Source organism: Myotis yumanensis, unplaced genomic scaffold (genome assembly GCF_028538775.1).
Source record: "Myotis yumanensis isolate MYYU_CA2020_CCGP unplaced genomic scaffold, mMyoYum1.0.hap1 SCAF_10, whole genome shotgun sequence".
NCBI classification, from domain to species: domain Eukaryota; kingdom Metazoa; phylum Chordata; class Mammalia; order Chiroptera; family Vespertilionidae; genus Myotis; species Myotis yumanensis.
Genome location: NW_027223761.1, coordinates 59,091,148 through 59,117,839, shown reverse-complemented (window position 1 = coordinate 59,117,839; position 26,692 = coordinate 59,091,148). Strand labels below are relative to the sequence as shown.

At 44.8% G+C, this 26,692-nt stretch overlaps 1 protein-coding gene across 2 annotated transcripts in view; it reads left to right on the top strand.

Moving 5' to 3' along the window:
• The window catches only part of FAT3 (FAT atypical cadherin 3), a 524,011-nt gene that overhangs the window by 321,650 nt on the left and 175,669 nt on the right, over window positions 1-26,692 (top strand). For both annotated transcript variants that reach the window (XM_070425876.1, XM_070425875.1), the window contains exon 3: window positions 10,428-10,489. In XM_070425876.1, coding sequence (XP_070281977.1) covers window positions 10,428-10,489 — 62 coding nt within the window. The remainder of the gene's footprint in view (window positions 1-10,427; window positions 10,490-26,692) is intronic.

Sequence of the window (26,692 nt, the reverse complement as noted above, 5' to 3'; positions counted from 1 at the left end):
TTGCCTGCACCTCAACACTCTCTCTCTCTGGGCTGTGGGCAACTCCATCTGTTAACTAGACCCCAAGGGAAAGTGCCAGGTGTGCCAGCGTCAGCACTTTTCCTTCACAAGCTGGCTCTTGCCTTCGCTACCTGTAACAGCTACCAAATCCTGGGTCCAAAGAGGAAAGTGTTTCTGGCAGGAGAAATGCTGCCTCTGATTTCCCTGCTGCTAAGGCAGGAAATGCCCGTCCGTGGGCTCGCAGAACGAGAACATGCAACGTACCTGTTACAGAAAGGCAACAGCTACGCAGCACGTTGGACCCACAGGGTTTTCAGACTTTGGCTTAAGATGCCCCCTCGCTTACACAGTTTTAAAGCTTCTGTGAGCATCTTGGAAGTAACTATTGATAAAGGAAGTTTGAGTTGCAGGCGTAAGCTCCCTCGGTGATTTCCCCTGTCAGGTTTTCTTAAGTAAATTTAATAGCAGCGCTGCATGCTCACTCAAGCAGCTCCAAATCTTTACACCTGCTGAAACCGCCCTTTGTTCCAGAAGCGTGTCTTCCGGGGCCAATTTCTAGAATCCTATTTTTAACCCCCTCATAACTGATGTTGTAAGTCTTTTATATTTTTTTCTTTTGTTTTATTCTTTTCTTTCCAAACGAGCATCCTATGGTCTGATAACACCCATTACTTAGTATTTGTAAAAATACGCATAATACATGTGTTCACTTCAGCTGTAATTTTTTCGACAATCTTGAATTTGCACTTACTGTGGCCCTTTTATTCTCTCTCTCAATTCATTGTACAGCCCTATGTCCGTGTGTAAATGTTGCAGGGAACCTTTTAAGGCTTCCTGAAGGGCTAAAAAGAGAGGTGGAGACAGAGGTTCTAGAAGTTATCCTCTTAGAGAAGAGACAGTAAATTCCTGGGAATGACCAAGGTTTTTATTTTCCTCGTGAAAAACATACACTCGGGGTTAAATGACGTTTTTACTTTTTCTCTTCTGAGAAGTATGCATATGGGTGTTCAAGTGTTGATGTTGTGGGTAAACAAAAACTAGACGACAGCCCCTCTTCCTGCCCAGGTGACCTACACAGCTGGACTCCGGTCCATCAAGAAGAAAGTGGTGAGGGTAGAGAGAAGAATCATGTCCTTTTAATGTTCTGATATTTATACTTTTTCCACTGAAGAAACTTTAGGACATTCCTAGAAGAGGAAACAAGGGCCTAGAGAAAAGATGTGATTGCTGTAATCGCACAGCCAGTTACTGACAGCGTTGAGACTGGGACCCATGTCTCCTGGCTCCAAGTGGGTGGCTTTGCCACCACTCTGCATGCTTGCCTGCCCGGGAAAGAGGCAAGATGCTTTAGAGTTTCTGGGTATGAATCCTTGCTCAGTCACTGGAGACCTTGTGCAAGTTATTTACCTCAGTTTCCTTCTATAAATGGAGTCAGAACAGTTCCCATTTACCTGAACTCTGTGAGATTAAATGAGAACACATAGGTAAACCGTTTAGTATAGGGCCTGGTACATAGTACTCAGATGTCGGACACTACTATGTTAGTATTTGCCCACCTTTCCCGGTAAATTCGATAGGCGTGGGAGAATGGTGAAATGACCACAAAGCTCCTGTGCCTGACATTAAAGAATACAATTTTTAATCAGCAGCTGAAAAAAAATTGTTTAAAGGCTCTCAGGAATTATTCTAATGACCTCCAACTATCAGCATGGAAGAGGGTGTCCAAAAATGGGGAAAATATTAAAATCATTCAGAGAACGGAAGAGAGCATTCAGATACCGTTAACTCCCATGCTTTGGGACTATTATGGGCTCTTTATAAAACAATATTGAGAATTCTGGGAGACTGCATCCATGTCACCATCATTCAAACATGTTTTGCTTGATACCTACAATGTGTCTGATTCTATGTTAAATACCAAGAACATGAGATGAATAATGCCCTAACTGGTTTGGCTCAGTGGATAGAGTGTCGGCCTGCGGACTGAAGGGTCCCAGGTTCGATTCCGGTCAAGGGCATGTACCTTGGTTGCGGGCACATCCCCAGTTTGGGGTGTGCAGGAGGCAGCTGATCGATGTTTCTCTCTCATCGATGTTTCTAACTCTCTATCCCTTTCCCTTCCTCTCTGTAGAAAATCAATAAAATATCTACACTAATAAAAGAGAAGCATGGTAATTAGCGTATGACTGCTACCCTTCCCATTGGCTACTCAGCATATCCTTATGCAAATTAACTGTCAGCCAAGATGGCGGCCGGCAGCCATGCACTGAAGCGAACAGGGAGGCTTGCTTGCTCCAGTGACTGCGGACTCCAACGTTCCCTGCCTGAGTTGCCGGCCTCTCAGCTGCAACTCTAAGCAACTATGTACTATGTTGCAAATATAGAAGCTAAACAAAACCCCAGAAACCCGCTTTCAGTCAGCCTGGCTTCAGCCAGTCAGACCGCAATACTGTATCAATGTTTTCAGCAGCGAGGCCTCATAGCTAAAGCTGGCCCAGAATAAAAAAAAAAAAAAGAAAAAAAGAAGCGGTTGGGAGCTTCAGTCACCTGCCACCCAGAAAACGGCCCTCAGCCCCTCAGCCAGGCTGGCCAGGCACCCCAGTGGGGACCCCCACCCTGATCCAGGACACCCTTCAGGGCAAACCAGCCGGCCCCCACCCGTGCACCAGGCCTCTATCCTATATAGTAAAAGGGTAATATGCCTCCTGGCACCGGGATGAGCGGAGCAGTGAGGCTCCTGGCACCGGGATCAGCGTGACGGGGAGCAGCACCCAAACCCCCTGATCGCCCTGCTGCTCTGTGTGTGACAGGGGGCGGGGCCACAACCTCCCTATCTGCCCTGCTCTGTTCCTGACAGGGGAAGGTGCCCCAACCCCCTGATCAGCCCTGCTCTGTGCCTGATAGGGGGGAGCTCCCCAATCCCCTGATCGCCCTGCAGCTCTGTTTTTGACAGGGTGCGGCACACCAACCCCCTGATCACCCTGCGGCTCTGTGTGTGACAGGGTGCGGGGCCACAACCTCCCTATCTGCCCTGCTCTGTGTGTGACAAGGGAAGGTGCCCCAACCCCCCCCCCCCCACACACACACACACACACACAGGCCCTGCTCTGTGTGTGACAGGGTAGAGCCATAACCTCTCCATCGGCCCTGCCCTGAGTGTGACAGTGGCGGCGCCCCAACCCCATGATAGGCCCTACCCCGAGTGTGACAGGGTGCAGCGCCCCAACCCCCTGATCCGCCCTGCTCTGTGTGTGACAGGGGGCGGTGCCCCAACTCCCCTATCGGCCCTACTCTGTGAGTGACGGGGGGGAGCTCCTCAACCCCCTGATCGGCCCTGCTCTGTGCATGTCAGGGGGGAGCTCCCCAACCCCCTGATCGGCCCTGCTCTGTGGGTGATAGAGGGTGGCGCCCCAACCCCCCTCCACGGGCCTTGCTCTATGTGTGACAGGGTAGAGCCATACCTCCCCATTGGCCCTGCCCTGAGTGTGACAGGGTGCAGCGTCCAAACCCCCTGATCGCCCTGAGGCTCTGTGAGTGACAGGGGGCGGGGCCACAACCTCCCTATCCGCCCTGCTCTGTTCATGACAGGGGAAGGCGCCCCAACCCCCTGATCAGCCCTGCTCTGTGCCTGATAGGGGGGAGCTCCCCAACCCTCTGATCGCCCTGCGGCTCTGTGTGTGACAGGGTGCGGCGCCCCAACCCCCCTCCACGGGCCTTGCTCTGTGTGTGACAGGGTGCGACGCCCAAGCCCCCCCACGGGCCCTGCTCTGTGTGTGACAGGGTAGAGGCATAACCTCTCCATTGGCCCTGCCCTGAGTGTGACAGTGGCAGCACCCCAACCCCCTGATCAGCCCTGCTCTGTGGGTGACAGAGGCTGGTGCCCCAACCCCCCTCCATGGGCCCTGCTCTGTGTGTGATGGGGTAGAGCCATAACCTCCCCATTGGGCCTGCCCTGATTGTGACAGGGTGCAGCGCCCCAACCTCCTGATCCGCCCTGCTCTGTGTGTGACAGGGGGTGGTGCCCCAACTCCCCTATCGGCCCTACTCTGTGAGTGACAGGGGGGAGCTCCTCAACCCCCTAATCGGCCCTGCTCTGTGCATGACAGGGGGGAGCTCCCCAACCCTCTGATGGGCCCTGCTCTGTGCGTGACAGGGGGGAGCTCCCCAACCCCCTGATTGACCCTGCTCTGTGTGTGACAGGGTACGGAGCCCCAACCCCCCTGATGGGCCCTGCTCTGTGAGTGACAGGGGGCAGCACCCCAACCCCCTGATTGGCCCTGCTCTGTGTGTGACAGGGGGTGGCGCCGCAACCTCCCCATCGACCCTGCCTTGAGTGTGACAGGGGGCGGTGACCCAACCCCCCAATCAGCCCTACCCTGAGCATGACTTAGGATGGCATCGCAACCTCCCGATCCGCCCTGCTCTATGCACGACAGGGGGCAGCGCCCCAACTCCCCAATTGGCCCTGCTCTGAGCCCGACCAGGGGCTGCACCTAGGGATTGGGCATGCCCTCTGCCACCCGGTAGCAGGCCTAAGCCAGCAGGTCATTATCTCCCAAGGGGTCCCAGACTGCGAGAGGGCACAGGCCGAGCTGGGGGACCACCCCCCCCCCCCCCAGTGTACAAATTTTTGTGCACTGGGCCTCTAGTGTGTGTGTGTGTATATATATATATATATAAAAGATCTAGTCACTACCCTCTCATCTATATACTATCTGGAAAGACTGCATCTTCAAGGAATAACTAGAGCCAACTATTGGGTGATATGACTACAGTATTTATATATTCAACAAATGTGATAGGCACTGATCCATGCTCCTGAGCTCAACTGGGGAACTACCCAGTCTCTGCTTTGCTGAGACCACGAGGGTGATTGAGGCAATAGTAGAGTCACATGCAACATGCTAGAAGAGAGAAAGAGACCAGTGAACTGTCTGGAAAGATGGTGAGGGGTTTACTGGATAGCTGGGGTTAGGCATGGAGAAATGGGATATGAAAAAGACAGAGTTAAAGCACTAATTTTGGTTCACAGGAATGATAATTCTAGTTTTATTTTTAAGACAAACCCAGCTTCCATGGGTCTTGGAAAATTATGCTGAAATAGCTAAGAACTACACTGCTTCAAGTAGCACTTACAGAAAATGTGAATGTCACGCAGTAGATTGCCCAGCTGCGACCCAGGACACCCATGGGGAGAAGGAGCAGGGAAAAGATGTCATCCTACAAGTGTCACTCCTCTGACTGTAACTGCCGAGAACAGCCTGAGTCCCCTTCGAACAGGCAGCCACATGTTCATGCTCAGCCTGTTTCTCAGAGCGACTGTTAGACTCCTCCGTCTCCACAACAGAAAATCAAAAGTGGCCATTTTTAAAGTAATTGCATGGTCCCAGCCATGTACCCTCCCGCCTTCTTTACCAAGTATCATTCACTGCAGACTGGACTCGTCCCCCACCCCCTTCCTCAACTGGAGGCTTGCATACGTAATTATATCAAATGATGTGTTTGTTTCTATCTCGGAACCACATTCAAACGCCTGCCCGTGATTTATCTTTGAAATTCAATTTCGTCATGTCAGTCCCCAATTTACTGTGCCCAATGGGTCTGCAGTTTACATGCGTGATGTACATGCCTGTCTCCTGCAGAGATTGCAATGAGGTTGCCTTCCACGGTGATGAATCACAGCAGTTGCAGAGGGAGGTTGCTCTCCTTTATCCTGTTTCCTTTTCTAAAGCCCAACTGCCTTCTGCTACAACAAAGTTGTTAAACATGAAGATGCAGCTTTGGTGATTTCGACTAATTCCTCTGGACTGTGAGGGATGGCTCACTGCATTCCTTTCTGATGGTAAAATACACGGTGCTGCTGAAGCATCATAGCTCATCCTATGTTCCCTTAGTACGGCGATTTTCAACCGGTGGGCTGCAAGAATTTTTAAAACATACAACACCTGACTATTTAGTCAGGGGCACTGACCTCTTTTCCCCTGGATTGTCAAATAAAAGAAATGACAACAGTCAACACAACATTAACCATTAGTGTGAATGCCCTGTCTTGGACCATAAACATATAGGTCATACAATAGAGTTGCATCTTATTGGTCATGCTGCATAATAAAGTTGCATCTCCTTGGTTAATTCTTGGTACCAGAAATCCTTATATACATTTATAGGCACCTGATTTTTTTGAAAAGTTACTTTGGAGCCAAAAGGGGAAGTAATTAATATCATTTTTATTTTTGTTGTTACTATTATGATTTGTAAATCAATCAAATTATACCTTTTTTGCCAGCTTGGAAAAAATATTTTTTTTTGGTGTGCCACGGAAATTTAGTAATTAGTTTATGCATGCCATGAGATGAAAAAGTTTGAAAATCACTGCTTTAGAAGGAAGAAAGCTTTTGCCCATTTTTGGCTTAGTTGGCCCTGGCTTGATGAGGATTATTTTTATCAGTGCGATAGCTACCAGTTGTGGCTTTAACCCAAAATGTTTTGTTCATTATTGTTATGCTCCAGATCTCCGTGGACAAACCTGATCACTCTCTTCCTTCCAACCCCCTTTCATGCCTGATTCCTAAATAACTCACTCACCCCATCATCCATTCACCAAGTATTTTGAAATGTCTGTCTTTTCCAACTAGAAAGGCTTATTAAAATCTGAAAGACAGAGTAATGGTTCGCTATTGGTGTATAATTATATAAAACTAGAGGCCTGGCGCACAAAATTCTCGCACAGGTACGGTCCCTAGGCTTGGCCTATGATCAGGGCCATCTTCCCCAGCTGTCCGCAGCCAGCCCTGCCCCCCGCCACCACCCACCCCAGGTTCCCCTAGTGTTTATATAATAAAACACTGAAAACTCACATTCAAACAGCTGTGAAATGATGAGTATACTGTTTACATTTATAATTCCGGTTCAATGAGTTGGCATTTTTTAAGGAAATGGTTAAAACCCTTAAAAATTCAAGTCTATAATTTTAGAGTATTTTCATTACCCACCCCCCAAAGAAACATTGTGCCCATTAGTAGTCAATCCCTGTCCAAAAGCCGACCTCATCTGATTTCCTACCAATTAGACACTTTTATCTTATTTCTGTGAAAATAAAGGCAATACAAACCTAGAGACCTGAAGCCCACAGAGGCTGTCCTGCCTTTCTTCCAAGCACAGATGTTGTTTGCCTTTCTCACAGCCCCAGGTTCACTGCTGTGTATGCTGTTTCAGACTTTTCAGGAAGCCTGTTGGCTGATAAATATGTGAAAAACACATCTTGGGTGAAAATATACAGATGGGAGGGGAGTCACTGCTCTCTCAGTTACACATGCGCTTTGTTAAAATGTGTGAACCTCCTAAAAAATTACCCTAAGAATGATCAGGGATGGAAGCTGGCCTCTTCCCTGGGCCCCATTACACCGCAGTGGGCTATGAAACTCTGTGAGTAGGACCTGAAATGACACGAGTGCCCTCAGGGGAACAGAAGGCAAAGGGCTCCTAAAGAGCAGCAGGCAGGCAGCAGAGTGGAAGTGACAGCCCTCCACCCATTCAGAGCCTCAATACAACAAGTATTCCTCATTCCCACTGTGACCCTTCACAGAGGATGCTCCTAGAAGAGGTGAAAGCCCTCTACCCCCTTTTGAGAAGACAGTGACTTCTCACTTGGAAAGGGCCTCTGTGACATATGACCTCATAGGATAGACTAGCCTGAAAATGAAGGCATCGTATTGGTGTGTTAGACATCCACTTGTGTGACCACATCAACCCATAGTCAACATGAACCAGGGAGCTGTGCTCCCTTTTATTCCTCTTTTATCACCCCACCCATTAGTGCACTCACACATCATCTCCATCTTCCCCTTCCTCACCCCCAGGCACACACTGAGCCCGATCGTCTGCTCCAGATGCTGAAGCAGCTCAGTGTACGCCCATCCTGCCTGTGGCTGAGCAGAAACACTCATATCAATAAAGAGTCATAGTGAGATTCAGCAAAGGGTCGTGGGATGATGTAAACCTTCTCTTAGAATCAGTGGGCCTTCTCAGGCATTACCCCAAGAGATTCAGATGCATAAATTGGGGGTAGAGTGGGACATAGAATCTAATTGTTGAGTTTCCCTGAGAGTTCTGATGGGAAGCTGGAAAAGAGAAGTTACTGATTCTCTCCCTTACAATTCCTGATAACAGTCTTCTCTCCACAATCTTCAACAGTTGCTCATCTTTGTATCTGAGAGTGAAGAGGATGTCACCATTCACAGAGATGACCTCAACCAATGGCTTCAAATAAATGTTAAAGGCACCCACATTCTGCCCACCATCATAGACTTTCCTTACACACTAAGCCAGTGATGGCAAACCTATGACACGCGTGTCAGAGGTGACACGCGAACTCATTTTTTTGGTTGATTTTTCTTTGTTAAATGGCATTTAAATATATAAAATAAATATCAAAAATATAAATCTTTGTTTTACTATGGTTGCAAATGTCAAAAAATTTATATATGTGACACGGCACCAGAGTTAAGTTAGGGTTTCTCAAAATGCTGACACGCCGAGCTCAAAAAGTTCGCCATCACTGCACTAAGCAGTACCCTCCCAAGCAAACATTCTAAGTCTGTAGTAAAACTGAAGATTAAAATATAAATAATCTCTCTCTTCCACATCAATTTTTATCAACTGAGCATTAATGAAGTTCCCATTCTTTGTTTTAGGCCACTAGCTAGGTGGGCTTATGAATGAAAGGGCAGGCCCTTCCCATGAAGGAACTGGGTCAACTTGTCTGTTGGGGAAATACAGACATGTGAGCAAAGGATGATCATAGAAGGCAAAGAACAATGGTGGTGGAGGATACCGTTCTGATGGGACATGTCACATGGGCGATGACCCTGGCTAACACCTGAGCTAACAGCTGATCTACATTTGAAGTCAGTGGGTGAAGTAGTGGAGTGGGACACATTCCAGGAAGAATTCACAGAAAGGCAGGTCATTTGTGCAATGGTAACATAGATTTCCCTTCATAGGAGTGTAGGCAGGTGAGAAAGGAGGGGAGGGGAGTGGCTTGTAAAGAGCCCTGCTCCTCCCAGTGAGATTTTATTTTGAAGGCAATTTAACCACGTAGGGCCTCTTCTTGGCTTTCTCTAAAGCCTACCAGGTACTCCCACCCACCACCTCTGTGTAAAATAAAAGCTGGAGGTCATGAGATCCTCAGCCAACCTCAGTAGGAGAGCTTTTCCTTATTCCACATACGTTGCCAACCTTGGGAGTGAGCTTTTCATGGGGTTTTACTCTCGGCGGCAATTTCCTGTCAGTCAGCGTATGTCATGAAAACAGCCCCATCCATAAGTCTCTTGTCTTCAGGGACATTGCAGAATCAAGAAATGGAATGTAAGTTTGACCTCCTAATTGCCATTTGACAATAATAATAATAATAATAAAACCTGCAAGAGACAAATTGGTGCAATAAGCTGGGTGGCTGGAGGTTTTGCCTTCTCATTCCCTTTGCTTTGTCTTTATACTCAAATGGGCGATTCATTTACGAGAAACACCATTCAAAGGAAAGATAGGTATTTCCCAGGTGGGACTTATTTTGTGTGAAGATTTAAACACATAATAAATGATAAAATTATAGTATGAAATCTTAGGTATGTGAGTTATTAAATTTGCAATAACCTGTGTACAATAGTTATTACAGAAATAACCTTCTTTGTCAAGTTTAACAACAACAAAAAAACATTAAAGCATAAAAAAGTTAAATAAGAAAGTGCTGTTTCATAGCCTGAATCTAATCTCCATCAACAACATATTAATTGTTCAAGAACTCTAAACTCTTTAATGAGGTTCCTACTGTATAATTTTAATCATATGCAAATAAATCATTGAAATTCCTTCTTATCAGGAAAACAATGGTTCTTCAGTGAGTTTTTATGTCCCCAAAGTGGTTCCATTACCTGAGGTAAGCAAAACCCCAACACAGTTTTCAGGTTTTCTTGGTAAATGTTATTTTGCTTTAAGAATAATTCTGGTGTGTCTCAGTGGTTAGAGCTGTCAGCCCTCACACTGAAGGATCATGGGTTCGATTCCTGGTCAAGGGCAGGTACCTGGGTTGCAGGTTCAATCTTCAGCCCCTGGTCAGGTGTATGCAGGAGGCAACCCATCCATGTATGTCTCTCTCTCTCCTCCTTCCTCCCTCCCTTCCACTCTCTCTAAAAACCGATGGAAAAAATATCCTCGGGTGAGGATTAACCTAAAAATAACAGAATAATTCTGAAGATTCCTGAACTGCTTATCCGGAAATAAAACAAGGAAGAATTCTGAGACCATCTTATTGCCATTGGGACTGGAAAGTTACAGTTCCTCATCACTTCTGCTTTTTCTTTAACTGGACTTATATTCTCACCCTCCATACCCCAGATATTTAAAAGTCAAATATTCTCATTTCTACACAGGTCTGATTACAACAACTTCAAGGAAACTGGATCGAGAACAACAGGCAGAACATTTTCTGGAGGTAAGCGCATAGAGGGAACTGACATTCATTAAAACTCACTTTCACTGAACTTCTTTAACCTTCCACATAAACTATAACTTTACTATCTTTGATCACTGGCCTACACAGTGAAGGTGTTTACCTCGGGCTGACTGGTCCTGAATTTGGAGATTTCTCGTACATTGCTCTGTACGCACGCCTGCGTGCCCAGCAAGGGAGGCAGAGCAGACTTTGCATTCTGCTGAAAACAAGCAGATGCATGGATGCCTCTTCCTTGACTTCAGGCTCCTTGGTCAACTATAGGAAAAGAAAGTTCAGGAACAAGCCCTCTGAGCCTCAGCTGTAGAGCGAGAAGGAGCAGAAGCTGCCCTGAGAGTGAAGTGCATCATTTGTGAAGCGCCTGGCTTTGTTCCTCTTATTTTTTCCCCTGGAAGAGATTTGAGGAGGGAAAGGCTGTGAGTTGATTCACTGCCTGAGATGACTTTTCTGAAAATATAAAATGCACTCCTATAATTCATTAAGACAGAAACAGCAGAATTATAAACTATAAGAACATTATTTCTGGATGGGAAAAAGAAACACCAGAAAGGGAAAGATGGAAAAATAGGCATGAAAGAGCTTTGTGGAACAGTCTTTCTGTACATATCTCAAGTATGTTTATTGGGAAGCTTGAAGTCCAAGGTGTATGTGCGACATTGTGATTTAAGTGTGATTGTCTGGTACGGAACAGATGACAATGCTTAGAAGTTAGGGGTTTGTGAGGTGTTGCAGTGAGTCTATGCTTTTAAGATGATCTGTTAGGCTTTAAGAAACACTGGAATTCACAGGTCCTCTTAGCATACACACATGCACACACACACACACACACACACACACACACACTCACACACACGTGCATGCCCCTCAAATCCCTGCTGTTCTCCTTTAAATCAGTTCACCTGTAATGACATATAAAGAACATTGGACTAGGAATCAGTGCCCTTGGGTCCCAGAACTGCACTGCCATGATTGGCGTGAAGTCTCGGAAGCTGTTTCATTGCCCTGGACCTCCGTTTCCCCTACTGTGAAATGTGACAAATACTTACTACTCCGTATACCTCAAAGCATCGCTATTAGGATCAAATCTTACATTCTTATATCACAGTATGTTTAAAGCTCTTAAAGCATAATGTACATAATAAAGGGTCATTATGATGATGACGCAGCATCCTGGTAACCCTTTTAAAACATTGCAATCATCTTTTAAGATGAAAGACTCCAGGCTGCCAAAAAATAGTAATTCTAATTTTTTTTTTTTCAAAATTACACTAATGGGCTGTGGTATGTACCTGGTCCAGAATTAGAGAACGTTTGCCAGAACAGTAACACTTGAAATTGTCTTGTGCTCCTTGCCTTTGCCGCAGAGTCCAGGATTCCTGGGGAGGCTGTGTTCTCAAATAGTGGAACCCATTACCCCCCTGAAGGGAAATGGGAGGGGCTCTCATTAGCTGGGGAATCTGCCTGAGAACACTTACTGGCTTGTCCCTGGAAAGGTGGTGTATTCAGGGTGTGTGTGGTGCACAGTGTGACTGTAGAGAAAAACACAGGAGTGTTTTCCAAGCATGTGAGTATACATCCTTTACAGACTTTCCTCAATACTGACCAAACATTCTAGTTCTTTAGACAGACATGATGGATCTGGCCCATCATGTCTTAGTGTCTGGTATCATCTGCCTAACGAACTAGTGTAGTCGAGCAGTTAACAACCTCAGAGAGCTGTTGGGAGAATCAAATATGAAATCTGTGTCAAACATCCAGTCCAATATCTGGTGCTAAGCAGGTGCTCAGTAAAGTATAGTTATAATCACTGTGATTTTAATTATTATCATATCCTATATAATAAAACCCTAATATGCAAATTGACCAAATGGAGGAACGGCCCGTCGCTATGATGAGCACTGACCACCAGGGGGCAGACACTCAACGCAGGAGCTGCCCCCTGCTAGTCAGTGCGCTCCCACAGGGGGAGTGCCGCTCCGCCAGAAGCCGGGCTCATGGCTGGTGAGCACAGTGGCAGTGGTGGGAGCCTCTCCCATCTCCATGGCAGTGCTAGGAACCCCTCAGGGGATGTCCAACTGCTGGCTTAGGCCCGCTTGGCACAGGCCAGGCTGAGGGGATCCTTCCCCCTCCCCCCAGTGCATGAATGTCATGCACCAGGCCTCTAGTATTGTCATAATACCTGAGCCTTCTTAAAGATTTGACTCATCTCCACATTCCAAGATGATAGTAGCTCCAGGCACTGGAATGCAGAAAGAGCCCAGGCAGCAACCTCTGGACTCTGCTGTGTTGTAGGGGCTTCCCTATGTGCTAGGGATACAGAGTGAACATGAAGGATGGAAAAACACATGAGAAAGAAAGAAATGCTATGAGTTCAGCTACAAGCTCTCTAAGGCCACTCAAAGAAGTTTCCATGGTAGTGCCTGAAAGTGGGGTTTGGTGTAGTCAATGTTCAATAGGCTGGCTAGGAGGACCTCTTTAAGGAGATAGCAACCTGGTGACATGAAGCCAAGATTCTATTCAAGGTCAGTATGACTGCCAAGGCCAGAGTGATTAAGGGTAGAAAGGTGGAGGAGGAGGGTAAATGTGGTAGTATATCAAGTTGGAGAAAGCAACCAGGGCTGTAGTAACGGTTCTGAATTATTTCTGAGTGCAGTGACAAGTCATTAAGGTGGCGTGACATGATACCATTGCCAGTGTAAGAGGTAGATGGCTGCTCTGCTGGGCAGACAGGATGGGGCAGGGCACAAGTAGTGGGGTCTTTTTGTGGGAGCCAGAGATGATGGAGGTTTGGATGAGCATTGTTTAAAAAAATGATGAGCCCTAACTGGTTTGGCTCAGTGGAAGAGCGACAGCCTGTGGACTGAAGGGTCCCAGGTTCGATTCTGGTCAAGGGCATGTACCTTGGTTGCAGGCACATCCCCAGTAGGGGGTGTGCAAGAGGCAGCCGATCAATGTTTCTCTCTTATCGATGTTTCTAACTCTATCCCTCCCCCTTCCTCTCTCTATAAAAAAAATCGATAAAATATATATATTTTTTTAAATGATGAGAGAATACTATTTAGGTGATAGCAACACACTTTATTTAACACTTCATGGAGTGGACTGTCTCCATTTAGAGAACTGCAAAGCGGGGATGAAGGCAGAGTGCTTTAATAGAATAAAGAATAAAGAGCAAGGAAGAGAAAAAGGAAATATCTCATCAGCTGAGACCACATAGTCAGCTTTGCTTGGGGTGAGAAGGCACAGGGTTGGGTTGGTGGTCGGGCGTGACTGACTGGGTATGCTGCATTTCTGGTCAAGCAGAGCATTGACAGGGTCAGAAACGTTACCTGTTTCAGTTTTTGACCTGGCACCCTGGACAGGAGCACTTCCATGCTGGGCCTAGAAAGTTATTTCAACAGGGTGAAGGCAGTGGTTCAAAGGGAACTTGTCTAATACAAATCCCTCATGATTCTGGCCAAGAAGCAGCACACTGGCCTTCCTGAGTTGTCAGAATGGAGATTTTTAAAACTAGGTCATTTGAGCCAAACTAACTTGTCTTCTGCGTGCTTCCAAAGATCCTCTCCTGCTGTGGAAACAACTTAAATCTCCCTCTCTCTCTCTCTCTCTCTCTCTCTCTCTCTCTCTCTCTCTCATACAATTCTAGGCCACATTGCTTTTTTACAGATAACATTGCTGTGACAATCTAAAGGACATTCATATCTTTTCTTTAAATTTAAATGTTTTCATTGATTTCTAGAGGGGGGGAAGGAGAGGGGGAGAGAAAGAGAGAGAGAGAGAGAGAGAGAGAGAGGAAAGGAGAGGGAGGGAAAGAAAGAAAAACATCAATGATAAGAGAGAATCATTGATTGGCTGCCTCCGGCAAGCCCTTTACTTGGGATCAAGCCTGCAACCCAGGTATGTGCCCTGACCAGAAATCTAACCAGTGATCTCTGGGTGCATGGGATGATGCTCAAACAACTAAGCCACACCAGCCAGGGCCATTTATTTTTTCTGAATGGATCATGGAAAGAATATCAGTTTAACTCAGTCCTGCAAAATACATACATACATGCATGCATACATACATACATACATAATATACCATATATATCCAATATACTAAAGGCTAATATGCTAAGTGTCCAGTCGGCCATTCAACCAATCAAAGTGTAATATGCTAATGATACACTAAGGCCTCTCAACCACTTGCTATGATGTGCACTCACCACCAGGGGGCAGATTCTCCAACCGGTAGTTTAGCTTGCTGCTGGGGTCCAGCTGATCGGGACTGAGCAAGATGGGCCAGACACGCCCTGGAGCACTCTCACGGTCCCTCCCCAGCTGGCCAACCTTTCACGTCTCTCCCCAGGCCCAATTGTGCACTGGTGGGATCCCTCAGCCTGGGCCTGGTCTGCTTCCTCTCACAATCTGGGCTGAGGGTCCGCGCCCCCCCCCTCCCCAAGTGCATGGATTTCGTGCACTGGGCCTCCAGTGTGTGTGTGTATATATATATATATATATATATATATATATATATAATCCATATTAGTGTTCTGTACTGTACACACGTTTTTATATCTGCTGATACATGTGTCATTTGTAAGTACTATGTGGGGGTGATTAACCTCCTGGAGAGCCTTTAATTGCTAAGATAACCCTATGCTCCTCTTAAACTCCTATTAACCTCTGGCTCTATTTTATATTTCTCCATCCCAATAAAATTAAATTTCTCTTCTTGAAAGGAGTCATTTAGAATCTGACCTGGCAGGTGCTCTTATGAATAAGTAACCAGGAGGACATTAATTATTTGTTTGTAGTTTTCAATCCTCATGATAGCAGGCACTTTTTACACTGCTGGGTGTCTGCCTGTACATTGATTTAAGATATTTAGCTTGACCATGTATGGGCTGTAAGGGTTTTTGAGTCTGTAAGCATTCACCTTAAATCTCTGACTATAGGAGGAAAGTTATTAACAGAATCCAAGGGACTTGCAAAAAAAGCAAGAACAAAGAACTGTAGAAAAATTCACAAGTATAGCTTACACTTCTTAGGTGAATTCTGAGCCCTAAACTCTTGCCTAATTTGGAAATCTGTTATGCGAAAATAATTGGTCTGATCTTCTCTCCCTCCCATAAAATGCAAAAGTCAGGAATTTTCAGCTCACTTACTCAAAGTCATATACATAACTTTATAACCAATTATGATGATAGTGGAGGTAGAAGCCTAATCCCAGCAAATAGATGCAGGAAGTTGATAATGGATGCATAAACTAAATAGTGAGTTAACATTTTAGCTTAGTGGTTGTGACTCCAGTCCTGATTACCTCATTATCGGAGATGGCAGCTGTGAAATAAAGAAATAAAGGCACTAATTCTTTCTTATAATCACTTGTACAGATTGTTTTCTCACCTCCTAAATTTAAACTCCTTGTGGGATTGAAACTTGATTTATCAAGCTAGTAAATGGAAGTGGTGTGGGAAGGCCTGGATGTTAAATTCAGGCAGGCCCAAGATGCTATTTTGGAGCTACTCACAGAGCTTAGATAGGCCACTGGACCTCTCTTGACCCCCCTTTCCCTCATCTGCAAGAATGCCTAACATAGCGTTAATGTAAAGAGTATATGAAATGACAGGTAAAAAGTGCTCAGGATGCTGCCTGTTAGACAGTAAGTGTTCCATGAATGGTGGTGGCTATTGTCAGCACCAAATGTCTTTCTCATCTCTGTATTCAGAGTAGCCAGACCCATACCTGAAAAATGGGAGGCACTCAATAATGCCCCGTGATTGAGTGATTAATCTAAGAGACTGTTATTTTCCCCTAGATGAGATCATGGAGGGGGTATGAGCATACTGTAAAATGCATGAACTCAGACACAGAAGGAATGGAAGGGAAGGCCCTGCCTCTTTCCATTTGCTTTGATCCTCCATTTCCTCATCTGTAAAATGGAGTTAATCACCCCGACCTCATGGATGAACTGCACCAAGGGCCTGGCCCACAGAGACACTACTGAGCCATCCTCTGCACCTCCCTTTTTACGACCTCATCCCTGTTCCCCTTTTCCTCAGGAAACATCTTGTCAGTTCCCTTTCTCTTTTCAGTACTGACCCCAGGAGTATGAATAGCTTATAGCAGTTTGACTATTCTTAAAAGATATGTCCACTTAAATAACTCTATACCGCTGGCTTAATTATGTGTGAATCTTTATCTTGCTTGCTGAAAGAGTATTCGTTTGCCTCCCTTTTGATCTTGAAATGTTTCTCTGTTCAGGGCTGGATGGTTCTGATAAGAGAACAGAGAGATTATTTTATTTGCAAATCAAAAAGGATGACAAGACCCAGGAACCCATATAAAGACAGAGGGTGAGAAATGATGTTCTGTGTGCTTATAACTTGAAGTAGCCAAGAGAATGTGGTGATGTTTTATAGCGCAGTTGTTATAAGTAGCAAAACACATTACAGAGGAGTACACTAGATCTACAGGAATGTAAGTTATCTAGTCTCTGTCCCTTTTGCATACTCATCCATAACCATTATCCTGGGTAAGGGGCACCTCATGTGACTGTTTTCTCTTCCTGTCTGAAATTATCATCCCTTTTTATGGTTTTATTTTCTGAGGGGAAAAAAATACTGCCCTTAGCTAAGTTTTTATAACATTTCCTCCTTGACTTAGGATGCAAATTGATTTCTTCAGTGAGTGTACTCCTTAGTGGTTTCTTACTTTAATAAGCATCTGCTTTGGAAATGATGGTAATTTCTGGTGCTGAAGAATCGCAGGCCTATTTCAACCCATTAAGAAGTCTGTATTTTGATCATTTAACTGAGATAAATGGAAGTTTCTCTCATTAGGTTCCTCTTTCTGACACCCTCAAAAACTTTGCAAGAAGTACCAGCAGGCCCTCAAAAAAAGATGGATATATGTGCACATAAACAGCACCTGTCACAGGCTCAGGACTCAGAAGAAGAGTTGGGCATCACTTCTGCTTTCCAGAGCTCCCAAGAGAGCATGGCACCCTCTCTTCCAGGTCTCTACCTCTAGGCCCATGCCTTTTCAAGCCTTAGTTGTTCATATCCATGTTGCATCAACTTGAATTAAGTTTATGGAAACTCATTTTTTTCCCTCCTGTCTTAAAAGCTTTATCAAATGCTTATTCTGGGCCTGGCATAGGGGTAGGCAGTAAGGTTCTGTTACCAAAGTGACTGTTTTTCTATTTGCCTTTCACACTGAGGTCTTTAAGGGACCAAACTGTTGGTTATGCCCTGACCAGTTTGACTCAGTGAATAGAGCGTCGGCCTGCGGACTGAAGGGTCCCAGGTTTGATTCCGGTCAAGGGCATGTATCTTGGTTGTGGGCACATCTCCAGTAGGGGGTGTGCAGGAAACAGCTGATTGATGTTTCTCTCTCATCAGTGTTTCTAACTCTCTAACCCTCTCTCTTCCTCTCTGTAAAAAATCAATAAAATATATTTTTAAAAAAACTTGGTTATTCATGAGCTACTACAGTTAGCTGGTGTCCTGGAATCAAGGAGCTGATTTTCATTCGCATCATCCAAACTGTTTCTCTCCCATTATATAGATGCAGAAACTGAGACTGAGACAAGAGAAGAGAGAAAGGTCCAAGGTCATGCCGTCACTTCATTGTAGTGCCCAGTAGAGGTCTTCCTTCTTTATAGAACGGATACAGTCCTAAACATCCATCAGCATATTGAAATGTGGCAAATTGAGTCATCTTTGCCCACTGTCATTATCCAATAGATTTACCAGGTGCTGAGGGATCAGCATACACATGTCTGGAAAGACGAGGTTTTCTCTTATTCTCTTTGGTTGTCCATTCACCACTCCCTCAGCTGCTCCTCAGCACCTACTGCTCTCTTCTTCACTGCGCACCCAGCTCTGGACAGGGGATCTGTCTGCTGCTGGGAACCACCTGAGAGGATGCTATGCCCACACTGTGAGTACCAGCTTGGACCCCAGCAGAATGACTATAGACCAGATATTATGGGCTGAATTGTACCTATCCACAAAGTCATATGTAGATGTCCTAGTTCCTAGTACTTCACCATGGGACTTTATTTGGAGTCTTTAAAGAGGTAATTAGGCCTGGATGGGTAGCTCAACTGGTTAGAGCATCCTCCCAATACACCAAGGTTACAGGTTTGATCCCCAGTCAGGGCACATACAAGAATCAACCAATGAATGTATCAATAAGTGGGACAATGAATATCTCTTTCTCTCTCTCTCTCTCAAATCAATTTTAAAATTTTGTTTAAAGGTAATTAAATAAAAATCAAACCTTTTGGTTGGGCCCTAATCCAATAGGATAGCTATCCTTTTAAGAACATGTAATGTGGACCAGACACATAGAGAAGGAAGACCATGTGAAGACAGCAGGAGAAGACAGCCATCTACAAGCCAAGGAGAGAGGCCACATAAGAAACCAACCCTGTCCACACCTTGACCTTGGGGTTCTAGCCTCCAGGATGAAAAAATGGATTTCTGTCATGTAAGCCACCCAGTCTTTACCTTCTGTTATGGCAACCCAAAGCAAACTCCTACAGCAAGCCAGACTTCATTTCCTGGCCTGGCCTGCCCCTCGCTTCTCTGCAACCATCTCGCAAGGCTTCCTAAGGGACTGAGGCAACCACAATTACAGTCCAGGGAGATAAAACCACCATCTAAATACGGTTATTTCCATGTTCCAGGCTCCATGCTACCAGTTAAAATCTTCATGGAAGTCCCCTTCAGGGCCTGCCTTGGCTTCTAACTGCTCCAAGGGCCTGCTTTTCTGAGTGCTGCCTCCTCCACAGTCCTCACTGAGGGTTTCCTGCCCATCCTTCCCAGAAACCCTCCAGCTTTACCCAGGGGATGTGTTCTAGCTCGGGAATGAAGCTCTTCTCAGAAGTACATTTCTCTTAAGTCTGGGATCATGCCTGGAGAGGGTGTCAGCAGGGCAGTCAGGAGTGGCGGTGGCAGTAGTTGTGGTGACAGTGGCGTGTGCACACACATATGCACGCCAATTCGCATGAGGTTGTCATTCCGGTTTCTGCAGAACAGTTCAGGTTGGTGCGGGCCCTGAAGAGCGATCCTTTGTGAGATCCTCCCAGCAGTGTGAGTTGCAGCTGTATTTCCCAATTGGCCAAAGAGTAAATACTGAATCAGACACACACACGAATTTTTCAAGACAAATTATTAATTCTCAAAGGTACTTTGTTCAGAACAGAGAGCGTGAGATGCCCACAGGGCTGGGCAGGGAATTCAGAGGAGCAGCAGGTGTGTGGTGGGGACAGAGGGGGAGCGGGGAGGGTCTCACCTGCCCCTCTAACAGGCTCAGCCAGGGGCAGGTGTGGAAACAGGTGGGCCCAGTTTCATCAGACAAAATAGCAAAGTCGTATTCACATGTCAGACCTCTTTACACTAAATGTTGTCACCTCCATTTTTTAAAATGAGCCTCTGTTTTGCAACATTTGATATGAAGGAAGATTTATTTCCTGCTTCATAATGTGTAATACTCTAATCCTCTCACAATAAAATAATTCACAGGTATTATAGAATACAGTTTGTTTTGTGGTATCTCTTTTTTTAAAAAATATATTTTTTTTTATTGATTTTTTACAGAGAGGACGGGAGAGGGATAGAGAGTCAGAAACATCGATGAGAGAGAAACATCGATCAGCTGCCTCCTGCACACCCCCCACTGGGGATGTGCCCGCAACCAAGGTACATGCCCTTGACCGGAATCGAACCTGGGACCTTTCAGTCCGAAGGCCGATGCTCCATCCACTGAGCCAAACCGGTTAGGGCTCGTGGCATCTCTTTTACCCACATTTTTTCACGGAGTGCTCCTTTGGACTCAGGGAAATATTAGAAATGAGCCCAGGGGTTGGAAATAGCAGCCTGTGAGGACTTGGTTTGGATCTCAGCTGAGGGTGTCTTCCCACTCCCTCTGCTATGAGCCAGGGAAGGGCGGGGGAGTGCTGTGGGTCCTTGGATTACATAGAGTTTTCCTGGGCCTCCTGTCTGCTTTGTCTCCCCCTGGCAGTTCTTCAGTCCTAACCTTGCTTGTCTGTGTTCCTGGTTAGCCTCCAAGTTAACAATCTGCAGGCAAACACATACAGTAGAAGAATTGTCTGGAGTCAATCATTGATGCCATAAATAACCACCTCTAGTTTACCTGGTAGTGCAAGGTTGCATTTGTTTTGCTCCCCCTTGAGTCTGAATCCTAATTAGTAGAGCAACAGTAAATGAAACCCATTGCCTTGGACCTAGGAGGGTCCTGCCATTCCCTGGCTCAGCTTGGAAATGGGAATGAGCCGGCTTTTGCACTCTGCAGTGATCATTGCTCCAGGCGGGTAACCGCTTGTTGAGCTGGGCACCAGGGCTCTGCTTTTGTGTCCACTCCCGAAAGGTTCCCAAATGGGGTGCTGTGCTGCTCCTTCCCGGGCTCATGCTGTGGGGTCCTGTGGGGAGGGAAGGAGTCGAGGAGAACCTCTTACCCTGCAGGTCTGGTCCCATAAATGGCTTATCCCTGAACTCCATTGCGAATCTCACATCCTGGACGCCAGGCTGGCTCTCCCCTGAGTGCAGCGATGCTAAACTGACCCTCCGCCCTGTGCTTCTGAAGCTCCTCTTCCCACTTTTGCCATCGTGCTGCTTCCCTGGCTTATTTTGTGCAGCACACTCTCTGAGCAGCGGGATGATCTGTCCAGTCCGATTTCATTTGGGCCCTTCAGAAACCATCCACGCCCGTGCCGAACACCAGGTGTGAATGACCCAGTTGAGCACTGTGAGTGTGCCTGTGGGAAAATAAAAATGTAGCGGCAGCAGGAGCAGGACACGAGATGCCGATTCAAGTGCCTCTACTAATGAAAAGGAAAAAGCTCCTTTGGCTTGCCTCCTGCGCTGCAGACAGCTTTGATCAAATGAGCTGTTGTTTCAGGACCTTTCAAGTGACTTGCTTTGGTGGCAAATTGGGGGCTACCAGCCTCATCTATTTGGTGGCAATGCTGGTTCAGTGAGATGCTGAGAGGGCTGTCAGTGAGAGGCAGATCACTGAATGGAAGATAAGGCAGGAGAGCCCCAATGTCAGAGCCAAGGAAAATAGGCCGGTATCTCGGGGCAAATACTATCAGTCCTTTTAAAACCAAGAAAACCTGTAATAAATTGGCTTATTTCATCATTTCTATTGTAGCCCTATATGTATTTTACACAGCTATTCAGTCTGACTTAGTAAGAAATAAAACATCTCCTAAAATAATGTCCTGATTATAGTAGTTCTTTTAAAGTTCACATCAATCTAAAATTTATAGCAGTCGAATCTTGTGCCGCAAGTGTAGACAGAGATGGTTAAAGCATAGGTTTGGAAGATAGACAGGCAGACTTCGCAGCTCACTAGCTGTGTCACCTTTCTTCATCCAGCTCAGTTTCTGCTTCTGTACATTAGGATAATAATACTAATAGCATCTTTATAGGATTTTGTGAGGGTTGGCGAGTTGCATGTACATTGCACATTTAAGTGTTATAATTCCTGGCTTGCTGCAATACACTTTTAAATATGCTGATAAATCTTAAAATGGGATATGGGGTTAAGCTCTGTGCTAATGTATACTTTGCTATTGTGTAATTGAGATAAAATCTACTTTTAGGATACTAGTTTCAAATAAAATAGAAAGAGCTCAATATTTTGAAAGATGTCTGAGTACTCATTAATCGCCCCGTTAAGAAGCTTCCTGCAGACACTTTAAATTAGGCAGCTAGTACCTCCGGAGCAGGGGCTGCTAACCAATGACACCAAGTTCTGAAAAGGCAGGATGTCTTCTAACTTTCTTCATATAAAGAGGGACTTAATTTGCTCCTTTTTGTTGTTGTTGTTGTTGACACTATTACAGGTGTCCCTCTTCACACCCCCTCTTTGCCCACCTCCACCGAGCCCCTGACCCCGCTCCCCGGGCCTTCCCCACACTGATGCCTGCGTCCATGGGTTATGCATACATGTTCTTTGGCTAATCCCTTCACCATCTTTCATCCAGGCTCCTCCCTCCCCTCTGAGATCTCTCAGTCTGTTTCACATATCCATGCTTCTTGTCTTATTTTTAAGTTGAATGCTGTGAAAACAACTTTTGGTATCCTGTAGGTTACAAAATTGCTTCATTTTTCTCTTCATTGCTTGGGGACAGCCTCTTTGCCACTTGAGAATCCATTTGGCCAAGTCTTATGGTTACATGTTCCATCACTACCATCAAAGGCCTTGGACCGCTGCTCATGAGGTGGAGAAGAAGTCAGGATGTCTGCAGTTCAATTTAAAGCAACATTATAGCCCTGCCAACAGGGAGTCAGGGCTGCCATAGATCCTCGTGGAAGGCAGGAATTGGAGACGGGCTTGTTTGGTTTCAGCTAGAGAATATGGTGGGGTATTCTTCAGCATTTTACAACAGTAGGTGTCGTTCCATCTCTATCAGCAGTAGCCAGAACATGCTTGCTCCACCTCGCAACAAAGAATGACAAATCTCTCTGTGCAAGGCTGTGACAGACCTATGATGTGTGCTTTGATAACATGCACAAAACCATTTCCCATCTTCAAAAATGATGCTTCCAGGAGCAACTCATTTAAAAGTTCCTGTCATATCACAAGGACATCAATATGTAAGGAAGAGTGAACTCAATTTCTAACAGTTTGAAGCATGTGTATATACACCTCCCTGAAAGAGGGAAAATTAGAGTCTCTTTCAAAACTCTTCTTCTAGAAATTACATAGTGCTTAGGGTAGGAATTTTAAAACTATTTATTTCTAATTATAGGGTAATTAGAAATGGGTAACTATGATGTACCAGAAATATGTACTATAGGATACATGTTCTTTGTAAAAAAAAAAAAAAAGAAAAAGAGAGATAAGCAATTTTTTTTCTGTTTTTGAAAAAATGTAACACATAATTTCCCATGTAATAATGATCAATTTTTATATTTTGAAATATAAACTTTCAGCTCTTCTTTTTGCATTTGTGTATACAGTGGGGCCTTGACTTACGAGTGTCCTGACTAACGAGTTTTTTGAGATATGAGCCGTCTCTCGGCCGATTTTTTGCTTTGAGTTGTGAGCTAAAATTCGGGTTACGAGCCAGCTTCAGATACCCCACCGCTAGTTGGTGCAGCGAACGTCACAGTGAACGCCCCAACATCAGCCCAGCATCACGTGTCTCACTCCGTTCACTTTAAGATTTGACATACGAGTAATTTGAGTTATGAGCTCCGTCACGGAACGAATTAAACTCATAAGCCAAGGCCCCACTGTATAAGCTCACACATTACTTATGATCCTGCATAAAATTTGTCAAAAAGATTGAAATAATGCTCTGCATATTGTTTTGTAACCCTTTCTTTTGCATTTATCAATTTATTTTGTGGCGTTTTTTATATTAACAAATTCACATTCAGTTTGTTAGTTTTTCAGTAGCATGAGATTGCATGTGGTAGGGTTTTTAATGATCTTAAGGGTTAGACGGTCTGTCACTTATTCTGGAAGATTGGTGGATACAGCCCAGTCCCCCATTCGCACTCTGCAGTGGGTTCAGTGCCCACTTCCGGCCGGGTGTTTACTTACCCTCTCTTCTGCCTGTGGATCAGCTGGAAGAAAGACCCTGGACATGGTAGGATGTCATCTAACAGGTTGTATCAGACACTTGACCAGACTGCTCATAGATATGAGTGAAATTCCTTTATTTGATTGGAATTATAAAGACTTCCTTATAGGATTCACTAACCGAAAGAAACATCTCTGAAACACTTGTGGAAAAAGACTCCTGCATATTCTAGCATGTCATTTGGAAAATTATATCAGAAACCTGAACATGTAACCTAAATATGGAAACATGGACAGCTAAAGGTTATACACACAATGTGAACTGCTCCCCTCTCCCACGGTAGAATATGACAGCATTGGGCAGCTATTAATATTCTACCTTATAACATTTTCTCATTGAAGGCAAAATGATTCATTGTAAGCTTCTGTTCACAAAAGTGCAAATGAACCCCCACAGAATCATAAAATGTCAGCCCTAAACAGTGCCGTAGAAATCATCTATTAGATGATAGACTATTAAATCCCAAATTAAAGATCTGGATAAATATTTGCCAAATGTGGGCATGCAGGCGGCATTCAGATTTGGCAGCGCTGTCTGCATTCTGTATCGGTGACAAATTGTGGTGTAAAAAGAGGGACCAGATCCAAACCAAACTGTCGCTGAGGCTTGACATGTCTTTGAGAGGGCACATATGCCTGTCCATGTTTAAAAGCCAGATCCCACAGATGATGCAAGTAGAAGGAGCAGGAAGAAGGGCAGCCCCTGCATGTGCCCATCAGTTTCAGCTTGGAGCTGTGAAGTACAAGGGCCCCTAGAGAGACTAGCGTGCACGCCAAGAATAAGTCATCTCTGCAGTCAGAGTGACTCCACTTGCAGACAACCTTGAAGCGCGGCTTTTAGTCAGGAAGGGCAAGAAAAATAACATGCTTCCATGGAATATCCTTTTTTTGAGGGTAAAAATGTAAAGAAATATATAATTCATGAATATGTGTCTATTGTGAGACAGCAGATTACAAGGTCCTTAATGACTACTTTTGTTTTCCTCCTGGCACTGAGGTTATACTTATTAGACTCAAAGTAAGTATTGGCTGGATTGGATTGAAAAAAAAAAGTGTTTTCCCCTCCTCCCTGTTGTGGTCAGACTCCAGGAATGAAAACATGGATCTCAACTCAGTTACAATTAGTTCTTACCTGGGAGGAGCGTTAGCTATGTAGGCCTGTGTCCAGATATTTCTACCAACATCATATATAATGTTAGACACCTGCCAAATGGCAAAACCACTCCAGGAACCATAGAAGGCAGCACCATCGATGAGGCTGCCAGTTGGTAAGACAAATCTAACTGGTTAATTTGTCTCTACAGTTCAACTTCATTATGTCATCCACAAGGATCACTTGTTCTCAGAAGAATAGAATGTCTCTGTGGTTGCCTAATAAATGGTATTTTCTGGAGATGCCTGTATTTCCCAAGGCCAGACCCAGAATATGAGGTTGAAATCAGCACTCTGACCAATTTACATATGACACTGCCCACTGCGTATCACTTCACACAGGTGTCCAGGCATGAGGTCTGACAGCAGATTAGGAGGACAAGCCAGTGGAAAGTACAGCTGCTGGAAGCAATAGTAGGCCCAGAGATGGACTCATAAAACCAGGAATGATGGGTGAATCTTAGAGAAGGGAGTTGCCCTGGACTGCCACAACCCAGGTTTGGAGTCAGAGTTCAAAACCACAAAGAATTATAATCAAAGGGAAAGCATTGTTCCCTCTGCTTTACTGTTCTCTTCTTGATTGTCATACATTTCAATGGCATCCAGATGTTCCATTATTTTAGCTACCAACTTGGGAAATTACATTATAGTTACTTTCAAAGTTGTCAGAACACTAAACTCAACAATGACAGTTTATAACCCATTTTCTCTAAAGTGCTTGATTTTTTTTCCCCTTATAACCCTGATGGGCTGGCATTTAAATAAAGAAAGTCAGGTTTCTGAAATTCAATTAGTTTTTGTATATGCAAAGTTATTCTTTGTGCTAACCCACATGCATATTGGTTCTTATACATACATATTGGATGTATTGTACTTTAACTTTTCCTCTGCTGGTGTCTAGAGTTGTTAAAAATAGGGCATTTGATTCATGGTTTTATCTTTGAATATTTGCACTTTAATTTTAGACTAAACCATAAGTTATTTTGGCTTTCAAATGTATGCTTTTTTTCGGAAAATTGAAGGCGAGTATAAAAAGGCCATGTTATTAATTTTGAAAACATTTATTTTGTAAGTTGACTGAAAAAACATAATCGTATGTATATCATGTTTTACAACTGATTTATTTAAGATGTCTCAGAAAACCCCATTCATAATTTCCAGTTGCAAGGGGATGAAGTTCTTCAGTGTAAGCCTACAGCATTCTATGGTCATTTTGAAATTAGGAGACATGGCCACATTCATACATGATAACTAGAAAATCGGCCACTTTTAAATCAAACAAAAAGGGATAGACAGCCTTGAGGATACTTTTGAAAAGAGACTATTTCTAACAAGTTTAGTTACAGTGTCTGTTCCTAAAGCAAATGAATGAGCGAGTCCTTATAAGACCATTGCTGTTGCTTTTTTTGTGGAGGCTGCTTG